The following is an 11,237-nucleotide window of genomic DNA, read 5'->3' on the forward strand; positions in this document are numbered from 1 at the left end:
TGTTACCCTCCGTTTTCCAAACACGCAATTACGCCGATCACAAAATTCCCGATAGACTAAAGGACATTCCCACTCATCCCAATCCGAAGTTCTTCGACATGGTCGAGTACTTCTTCCACAAAGCGTGCATGATCGTCGAGGATAAATTGGTAGAAGATCTGGCGCATCAGAAGGGTTCACGTATGGATTTGGCAGCGAGAAGGGCTAAGGTAAACGGTATATTGACCGTGATGGAGGAATGTAACCACGTCTTGGAAATTGCCTTTCCGATCAAGAGAGATAACGGAAACTATGAAATGATTAAGGGATACAGAGCCCAACATAGTTCACATAGACAGCCGTGCAAAGGAGGTGAGCCCAATTAATTGTTACTGTTTTATTTGTGATCAAGTATGTATCAGACCAAACATTTTTGTTTAGGGAGATTTTATTATCAGTAAAAATCACTAAATTACATAACCAATCCAATGGCTCACATGTTTTTAATGAATTCAATTTCAGGTGTGGGAACTTTATCAATTTGCATATACTTTAGTTGCAGGTAGTCTGAAGGATCTGCATTCTTACATAACTTAATGTTGCCAATGATTGGTTTGCGTTAGTTGAGTAGGGCGCTTTAAGCGGTTGAGTAGATAGAGTATCAATCAATTGATAGTAGTGTGAAGTATAATGGTAGTTATATAACAAGTCGAGAGAAAGCGATAAATTATCTCTAGGTCAAGTTGAATGTCTAGAACAAACTTATCCAATAGTACTTAATTTAGGGGGATTGGGTCATTATGTAAATGCTTTATGCCAAAATTACTCAGTACTCAGGTGACGGCCAAATTATGGTACATCTCTTATTGCATCTAAATCTTTACTTACCCATGCAGAGCAGAAAGTGCAGTAGTGCAATCGCAGTATCTAACTTTAGAAGGCCTCTGTGTGTAATTAAGATGTTTGATTTGTATTATTGTACTAGTATCTACAGCTACTACTAAAAATTCAATTACAATAAAGTAGTATGCTTTACAGGATCTTTGAACTGATTACTCATATTCCGAAAGGTAAGTCACAGGTAAACATCTTATACACCTGCTTCCACTTTCGACAAAACGTCACTTCTACTAGGAGTTTGGTTATGTTTGTAGTTTTATAATGATTCAGGTATATAATGCAGGCGCAGTTGATTTGAAACTTGATTGCGGTACTAAGGGTCCCTGGTTCGAATCCGGGTTTGGGCATTGATATTTGTAAATGTATAGTGGGCAGGCTTGACTGAAACCCCGCCCACTCAAAATAAAAAATGAACGTCAAAAATAAAAAAACAAAAATTTTTGAAAATTTAATTAATAAGTTGCCTTGCAATATCCTTATCTAAAACGACTCAACATAACTGAAAATACTGATTGGATGTTTTATAGCTGTTCCTCTAGTTTCCGGGAAACTTCCTAGCATAGGTCATGTACCTTCTATTTATTCATAAATAAATTCTTTTTAGTGAGTGCAGTTCCGTGTTTATTAAGCCTTTGTATATAATGGCGCTAATAAACATTTCTTTTCACAAAGTTAGTACATAAATTTATTGGCAATGAAACACTAATGTCTAACAAAAGCTATTTATAAACAATTGATATAAAAAAGACTAATTTTTTAACGGGTTTTAAAAAATCTCTCAAAGCTAGGATTTTTAATTGTTTTATTCAACGCTGTACTGTGTGTCTTATTTTGGTTGAGACGCAGTATATCTCAGCTGTTTTTAAAGATAGAGACTTGCGCTCGGACTTGCGGCTTTCGCGACCCAGTTTTTACGTAGAATCCAGTACCGTTTCTGAGATGTGATTCAAAGTTGGTATTTTCTAAATGCAACACCCTATACATCTTAACGTCCAGTTTTTACATTCTTTTCCCTGATTACATTGATGTATCACAACTGAGATCACAACCTATACTTTTTTTATAAGATTGTACGGGGTGTAATATAAAAAATGCCGCAAGCTGTACTGCCTACAGCTTTTGTCAGAAAACCATATTTAATGACTGTAAAAATACCACAAAACGGTCATAATTAAAATGTTTTAAATTATTATTTTCGTGGGTTACTATAATAGTTGACTTAAACGTTTTTAATAGCATGATTATATATTCTTAATTGAATTTGATAGAATTTGTCGCCCTAAAGTCACTTTTGATTGAAATTTTTTACACAAAAAATTAATTATCCAAAATTTTGTAGCATGCCATGGAAGCAATCCTCTTTACGCATCAAGTGTAAAAGAAATCGTGAGATATTTTATAGCATGCTATGGAAACAATCGTTTAATAGCTGTCATTACGTTTTAGTGTGGTTGCTTATTTTTTTTTAATGGATTTCAATCAATTAACTAATGTGTTACAAGTGTACTTTGAGTGCAATAAAAACTGTGGAAACTAACTTCCAGTAAAGATTTAAATCGCGATTTAAATAGTTTAAATGTGTGGTGCGGAATTTTTTTAAATCAATTACATAATCAGACCGAGGGGGTAACATCTTCCCGCAATACTGTCACAAATTGTTTGCAATCGCTTACAATCCCTCTGATTGCTGTGGAAATCTCCCTCACAGTCCCACAATCGCGTTTGCAATCTCACAATCGCCTAAAAGAATCCCGCAATCAGATTCGCAATCCAGCAATCGTTGTGACAATCTGACAATCACATTGGCAATCGTGCACGCCCTAGCCTGTTTTTAGGTACAATCACACGCCACGCGGGGTTAGGCAAAAAAGTTATTGCACCTAACTTTATTTTTTTTAATGGAAAGCCCTGTACTACTTAATAAACCCCTAAAGCGGATTTAAAAAAGCGGCACAGCACCTCGGAGTAACCCTACGCATCACTGGATTTGACTCATTTTCAATTGCCTTGTTACATGTGGTATATATGTTAACTGTGCAAAGTTTGGCGTTTGGCAGTTATGGAGTTCACGGACGGACAGACGGACACCATCAACTTCCCTATAAAGCTTACATCGCTTTCCTCTGCCGCTTAATAATCTACAAATATAGCATATTAACTTTTAAAAAATATAATACACTAAGGATGATTCAAAAAGGGCTCAAAAAAGATTTAAAAAAGGGTCAAACGATTTGATAAAATACAACATTTCAAAAAAAATTTGAATCTTTCGGTTTTTTATATCTTTTGAATCTATTGAAATCAATATGGAATTTTTGTAGTGTTATATTTTGGAAAAGAGATTCGTAATATGTTAGTTTTTGATTAAAATATTTCAATTTAAAAATGCACGTAGGAAATTCAAAAAATTGTAAATCTCAGAATGAACCTATATTTATTAAAGGAGATATAGCAAGATTTTTCTTAAAAGTTTCTTTATAAGACTGTTGAATAATGTGCCGTTTTAAAATAAGTGTACGGGATCCGGTAAAAAAGTTATAGAACCTAACCCCCGAGCTAACCCCTGACCTAACCCGAGACCTAACGTCATTTTTTTTAGTGGAATGCTCTGTATATTTCATTCGAAAAAGAGCATATTAAATTCACTTTCTAGAAATATAACACTAACTAAATTTAAAAAAGTGCAATATTAGATTTTTCAAAAAATTTCAAAATGTTTAATTTTTGTTGTTTTTTAATATTTGAATCTTTCTTAAATGTTTTAATTCTTTTTTAATAATTTTGAATTTTTTGTTTTCCAGTCCAGTACCTTTTTTGCGGACATCGTATATGTACCTAACCTATTTTGAAAACGGCAGATTACCCAGCAAGTAGTTTTGTAATAAACATTTTTTCGTGTCTCTTTTCATTCTGATATTGACAATTTTTGATTTTCCCTTGTATCTCTGTAAGCGAGCGAATGTTTTCAAATTTTTGATTGTGCCATTTTTTAACTTTGTTAAGTTATTTAAATAAAATTTTGTACGTAGGCATCTCGAATAAAGATTAAACTAATGCCAAATCAAATAATTTGTTTTGCGCATGCCCAGAAATACCCTGAAATTTTAGGGTAGGGTTCTTTTTATAAACTGAAATTGAAGCAGCAAGTCAAAAATGGATTGCACATGTGCAACGCTAACTTTCTTATTTGTAGCCGGATTTTTACGAAATTTTAATAAGTTTGCTTGCTTGCATCTTACAGTATGGGAAATGAATGCAATTGTAATGCGCTTTTTATAAATCGTTTACGACGAGGTTTACGATTACCTTTTTAACTTCTTATTTGTGTGTTTAAAGGTACCTGTTACCAACTAAGAATTCCCTAATAGCCAACATAAATGAATATGTTTCTTGCTTACGTAATGCCCGTGTATAGCAACTTGAGCAGCTACCAGAAATCTTTGTCAGTCACCCACAATCACCTGCAATCATTCATAATCACATGCAATCACAATGCAATCCTCTAAAATCCAACAATCGCATCGCAATCGCAGGATTGTGGTCGCAATCGCAGCAATCGTAGGGAAATCACAAAATTTGAGAAGATGTTACCCCCTCGAATCAGACCATTGTTTATTGACGCCCAATCAGCAACGGTACCATGACATACTGACTGAAAATCTACAGGCAGAATTAAATGGGTTGTATTTTCAACAAGACGGGGCCGCACCACACAACTCCTCTCTACTAAATGTAAATTGGTTCACCACTATTTTCGTGCAAGGTGGGTACTCAGTGTATGGAGTAATTCGTAGGTGCCAGTTGTGCATTGAGCAATTAAGCAATTTGTGTAGAATTAACCGCACGTTGGCACGACCATTCAAATACTCCTCCAATGAAACACCGTGGTCATTTGACTGGACGGTGATCGGACCACACCTCCGTATGTGAACAGTTGATAATAAATACATGCTAAAATAATTGAATAAACTTTGCAGGATTTTTTGAACATTTCAATTGGAAGTATATAATTATTATTTGATATTATGTATTAAATAAGATAAAAAAGTAAAAATATCAGCGAAACCACATTTTGTTATCTGTTTCCTAAGCACAGATATGACTAAAATACATACGTTCACAAATTTTAATTGCAATATGTATTTATAGTCATCCAAGTTGGCTTTGAAACAAAAGAACACATAACAAAGACAATTAAAATTAATTAGTTTAGGAAACAGATATCAAAATGCGGTTTTCCATCTTATTTGATAATATATAATAATTATATCGTCCTCTTTGAAGAAAACTTGCAAATGTGTTGCTTTTTAAATTGTTTTTAATGTGTTATACGAGGTGTTATATGTTACATATGTTTGTTTTATACGACTTGTCTTATATCCAAATCTTGTGATCAACTAGACCAAATATATATTATTATTATTATTATTATTGTTATTAAAGTTTATGTTAATGTCAAATCGCGCCCTCTGCTACTCGTCACATTTACTAAAAGGAAGTTACATTAAATTCCTTAAAGAGGTGTACCTTTCTCCCACCCCTAATATGTTATGAGCTAGAGCAGTATGTGCTCGGTGCTGCATCAAAATGACGCAAACTTCATACAAGATTGCGATTTATGTATTTTTATGCAGGCATGGTATATTTTAGGAAAAAAACCATTTTTCTACTTAACCATGACTTGTACGCCTTCTAGCGGCAAACTTAAAGTTGAAAATAATTTCCAGCGATTTCTCTTGGCCTCTTTGGTTAACAAAATCTTTTTCCCCAAGCTGTTCCAATGCTGTCATAGATATAGCCTGTGCCCTTTATTAATAGGACACCCTATAGATGATTAAGGGCATGTAAACCAGTTGACCCATGTGTGGAACTTGAGAACCTTATGGGTTACACTAAAAACATTGAATGTCAGTTTTGACAGTGATTACTGTATAGCCTTAAAATGACACTTTGTCTTATTAGAATGAAAGTATGTAGCATTATAAAAATAAGATGGTATGCGACAAAGGTATGTACGAGTTCACAACGTTCAATACCCGATAGATTGAAGGACGTTCCTACCGCGAAAAATCCGAAATTCTTCGATATGGTAGAATACTTTTTCCATAAATCTTGCATCGCCTGCGAGGAGAAACTAGTGCAGGATTTGACTTGCAAAAAACGATCGAATCTTGAGGATAATAGGGCGTTGGTGCGAGGTATCCTGCAAATGCTGGAGGATTGTAGTCATATGATGTCTGTTAGCTTTCCGATTAAACGAGATTCCGGCATGTATGAGATGATTAAAGGATATCGGGCGCAGCATAGTGCTCATCGGCTACCTTGCAAAGGCGGTAAGTTTAAATATCTGCAAATCAATGTGGCTAATAGCTCTAATCCAACTGAATATTCCATCCATATGAGGGATGAGATCTCAACATGGAAGGTCGTACACACCTAGTTGAGGTCTTGTTTGATAGATTATAGGTTCCCCCGAAATTGCCTTGATGCACAATCACTAACGTGTGTGTTGGGCCTTGATGCACAATCACTAACGTGTGTGTTGGGCAATTTCCACGAGAACGCCGCAAAAAGCGCTATTGCAATAGGCAGGGTCAAGATGCTAATCTACGTAAATGCACTATCGTCATCAGGACACGTGCAGTGACTTGTTGCGAAAGATTTCAGTCTCGAGGAGCTTTCAGCAACAAGATTATTACTATGCAGCGAATGTATGAGCTGATCTTCCAGATGTTTTTAATTTGGGAGGAGGATCAACAATATTTCCATTCCTCGCGATTTTTCTAGTCTAGTTTGGGATATTCCAGTGTTTTTCAGAGCAATTGAAGGGACCACATAGGCTTCTGGGCTTTTCACAACCCCTTTCTAAATCTTTCGAGCAGTCTTCTGCCGTTTCTAGTCTTTAACCAGATCTTTTTTGACTTTTCCAGGCTCGCATATCTTGATACAGGGCATAGACAGCTCGAAAAATGGTCTTCAGAGCTTTTCTAGACTCCAGGAGAATATGTTGCATGAGGAGATGTTTCTGTTGCTAATTCACTGAGCATGTACATTTTCCGCTACAGGAAAACATAAACTGTGAGAATTTAAAAAAAAAAAGTTCCCAACCCGTTATAATAGGAGTCTCTGAAAAACATTTTAATGTTCCCTGGGAAGGAAAGATTTCCAGGAACATCCTTTTGAGCTTTCTAGGCTAATCTATCTCAGGAAAAGACATGTAATATTCATAAGAGCTGCTCTATGTTGTTGAATAATTCAAATAATCTGGCTATTTGATCCCAGTGTAGTGGTAGAATATTTTGTTTTTAAAATACACATAGAAATTATCCTGTATCAGGTCCTCAAAGTTTTTGAAACAGTGCTTTAAAAAAAGTCTGTAAATCAGAATTTCATAATTAGTTTTGTACGTTCCTACATTCCAGCCCCGTACTTTGAATTTTTGTCGAATTCTTCGGTTTCTTGAGATTCTTTAGTTTCTTCGGACTCCCCATACTTTGAATTATTTATTAACATATTATTGATACTCAAAAATGTAACACACATTGACACATCCCTGTGACACAAGCAGGAAGTTTAATTAAAGTCAATTAAATAATGTTCACGTGTTCCACATTATTCATTTGCTGTTTTTTTAATTGTTTACATCGTGAATTTGAATGTTTTGGTGTATAAATCAAACCAAATTACACGTTTACGTGCGTGGGACATCTGCCAATATTGTAAAATATAAGTCAAAAGTGGCAACGAAAAATGGGACATTCGTCGTGCACACATGATCCTTGAAATTATTTATGCCCAATGCTAATTATATCCCGGCTGACTCTTCGTTTGTTATTAGCAGGTGTGTTATTCTTGTTCTTGGAATGGGCGCTTATTCGTAATTATAAAGGCCTTGTGAAATGGCTTGTGTAACAGTTAAATTTGGAAGTTGTTGTTTACAAATGATTAGCGCAAATGAAATGTTGATCAAGTAAAATATATTTTGACTGTTAAGTAATTCTTTCGAGCATTGATAAGCATTTGGAAATGTGACCCTAATTTGTGTAAGATAAACTTTGTGTGACGTATTTTGGTAAACTTTTAGGATTATACACTATAATTAGTACTGTCACTTCATGATAATTATGGTGCCGTAACACTTTTTACAATTTTATATAAAACTTCTTTTTTTTCTTATTGAATGTCTACCTTTAATTTACGGGACACCAGTAGTCTATATGAGCTTCTTAAATGAGTTGGTATCAGTGACAAAATTTGAATTAAATTGTATTTTAGATACCTTTTAAAGTAATTAGGTGTCATTTGCGTATTAAACAAACAAAAAACGAAAAATGTGTACTGTAGAGGGTGGTCCAAATTGGATACTTCCTTATGGAAATTCCCTTACTATTTTAAAAGATAGAAAAAAATGGACCTAGGTGTCTAGAGCTCAATTTTAAAGAGAAAATAACTGGCTGATGCTGGTGCAAACAGAAAACGAAATCTCTAATCTTTTGGCCGCTAGGGGGCGTTTCTCGAATTTAGTCGAGCTCCATAACTCTTATTAGGAATGGATGGAAAGAGTATTAGCAGTTACAGGCCAATCTCTATTTTGCCTGTTTTCAGCAAGGTCATAGAGAAACTTCTGTATAAACAAGTAATTGACTTTTTTGAATCTAATAAGCTGCTCTATCAGTATCAATACGGTTTCAGGAAAGGTAAATGTACTTCTGACGCAATTATTTCTTTCACCGCGAAGGCTTTACACTATTTCGAAAATAAGCAACACATGATAGCTGCTTTTGTTGATCTCACTAAGGCTTTTGATTGTGTATGCCATGATACTTTAGTCCGCAAGCTTAGTGAGGTGTATCACTTTAGTAAACGGAGTTTGTCATTAGTGTCTTCATTTTTGTCTAATAGGTATCAATGTGTCCTCTTTAACAATGCAGTATCTAACAAATTACACATCAAATACGGCGTACCGCAAGGCTCTATCCTTGGACCCTTGCTGTTTTTAATTTATGTTAACGATCTACCATCCCATTTGCCACCGCAGACGCAATGTATTTTGTACGCAGATGACGCTACACTAATATCGAGTAGTATGTGTTATGATTCGGCTTATGCCAACATTCAAGACGGCATCAAACTTATTTCTCGATGGTGCACTGATAATACTTTGAAACTAAATCCTGCTAAGACTACTATCTTGCCTTTATCTTTAAGAAAAGATAATATCGTCTCTAATGGTGCTCATTTCACATTTCTGGGTTGTGTGATTGACAGCAAATTAGACTTCAAATATCACTGCGATAATTTGTCCAAAAAATTGAACACGTCGATATTTTTACTTACTCGGTTGCGCAACTGCACATCTTTAAATACCATTAAAGCAGCATATTTTGGTTTTGTGCATAGTTCTCTCTCATATGCCATCCTCGCTTGGGGACACAGTTCTCATTGGCAATGCTTGTTCAAACTACAACGTAGAGCTGTTCGTGTTCTGGCATCTTTAGGTTATAGAGACGATTGTCGTCAAGCATTTATCGATCTCAGAATCTTAACACTTCCTTGTATTTATATTCTTGAAGCCCTGTGCTATGCTAAACGAAATATATCTCTTTACACACAACAAATTGACGTACATACTCATCACACAAGAAAAAAAAACAATATCCGTACTGATCTATGCAGACTCAAAATCACAAGAAGGAGTACAGTACCAATGCAAACATTTATACAACTGCCTTCCCTTAGATATAAGGATTTTAGACTACCCCATATTTAAGAGACGCATAAAAAATTTTCTTCTATGTAACGCATTTTATTCTTTTAACGAGTTTGTGGCTAGTGGTAGATTATGTAATTAGTTAGCGTTTTTATTGCGATTTTACTGTTTTTACCTGTCTGTTTTTAGTTTGTTTGTTATATTGTTTGTTATATACTATTATTTTTAATGTTTAATGTAATTTCCCGTTTCTTTTGACGAGTGTAAGTGTAATTCACCTTCTCACAATAAATATTATTATTATTATTTTATTATTATTATTAAAAATACTTGATTTTGCAAAATCTTCTTATGGCACTTTAATGTAGAATCAATCGCGATACCAGTTTTTTATACGTTCCGTGAAGTTGGCCACCCGCCCATTGTTTCTATTAAATCATTTTTTGTATCACATCGTTTGTTTACGTTTGTTTAACTATTTTCATCGTTTGTTTGCATTTCCGTATGTCTTTTTTAAAAATTCCAAATGAGCGAACTAACTTCACGGTGGCTGGCCCAAAATCATAATGTTGTTAAGTTTGCAAGTCATTTGTTTATGGTCTGTGGGCGCGTAAACTTTACTGTCATTATATTATTTTTCATCACGATATGCATCTTTTTAAAAAATGTTAAATGGAAAATTAACTTTATGGTGGTGCAGCGACAATTCGCTTATGAACTCTACAATTGTAGCAGTAGCATGCATGCGGTGATTAGGTAAACGTAAAAGGCTCTAATAAATTAGTCACTGTTCTTCAAACAATTCTCTAATTTTCATATTAAAATGTACGATGGTACTTAGAACTGCCTACCGTTTTAATACAATGCGATAAAAAATGAGTTGCTGTCGAGTCACCTTTGGAATTTTTGTTTACATGGGAAATTGTACCACAGATTTAATAGTAATAGTAATAGTTTTTTCCGCTCCCGAGCGCTTTTTCCGCTCTTGAGCTTTTTTTCCGCTCACGAGCACTTTTCCCAAGCGCTCGCGATAAACCACTCGAGCACTTTTAGGAGTGTTCGGAACTCGCAAGCGGTCTCGCGTTGAAATTATGGATTCTACAGGCCATGTTCTATAAGAAATTTTTTTTCCGGGTCAATCTGAGACAAATTTTTTTTCGGGCCTCAAAAAAAGGCAATGTATAACCTTCCTTTTTACCAAAAATCGACCGCACCAAAATTTATCGGGAAAACACGTTTTCTTATTAATTTTGGTGCGTAGAATCCAAAACAATTCGTACTTTTTCGATCAGACTGCTCAATCAAAAGTTATACACTAGAAACCAATTTCGAAAGAAAATTCAAAGGGCTGTTACTTTTGAACTAGTATGCCAATCGGATACGATTTACATTTTGGATAGTTTTGAAAATAGTGAGTTGTGTGTTGCCAATTTTTTAGACTTAACAAAGGCTTTTGATTGTGTAACTCACTCTTGCTTGTTGCAGAAGCTGTCAAAATATAATTTTGTGGACAAATCAGTTGCATTATTAGAGTCGTACCTAAGTAATCGCACACAATATGTTTATAATGATTCCGAATCTAATTTTAAAGAAATTAATACGGGAGTGCCGCAAGGTTCGGTACTTGGCCCTGTGCTCTTTTTGATAT

The 11,237-nt window shown here is 34.9% G+C and overlaps 1 protein-coding gene across 1 annotated transcript; it reads left to right on the plus strand.

Moving 5' to 3' along the window:
* The first annotated feature begins 5,842 nt into the window (after nucleotides 1–5,842).
* LOC116166440 (glutamate dehydrogenase, mitochondrial-like) lies at nucleotides 5,843–6,380 on the plus strand. Its single transcript, XM_031481391.1, has 3 exons — nucleotides 5,843–5,887; nucleotides 5,930–6,212; nucleotides 6,346–6,380. Exons 1-3 carry the CDS (start codon nucleotides 5,843–5,845, stop codon nucleotides 6,378–6,380), a joined length of 363 nt encoding a protein of 120 aa, XP_031337251.1.
* Nucleotides 6,381–11,237: the final 4,857 nt, after the last annotated feature.

Source organism: Photinus pyralis, unplaced genomic scaffold, assembly GCF_008802855.1.
Source record: "Photinus pyralis isolate 1611_PpyrPB1 unplaced genomic scaffold, Ppyr1.3 Ppyr1.4_LG3b, whole genome shotgun sequence".
Classification (NCBI taxonomy): Eukaryota; Metazoa; Arthropoda; class Insecta; order Coleoptera; family Lampyridae; genus Photinus; species Photinus pyralis.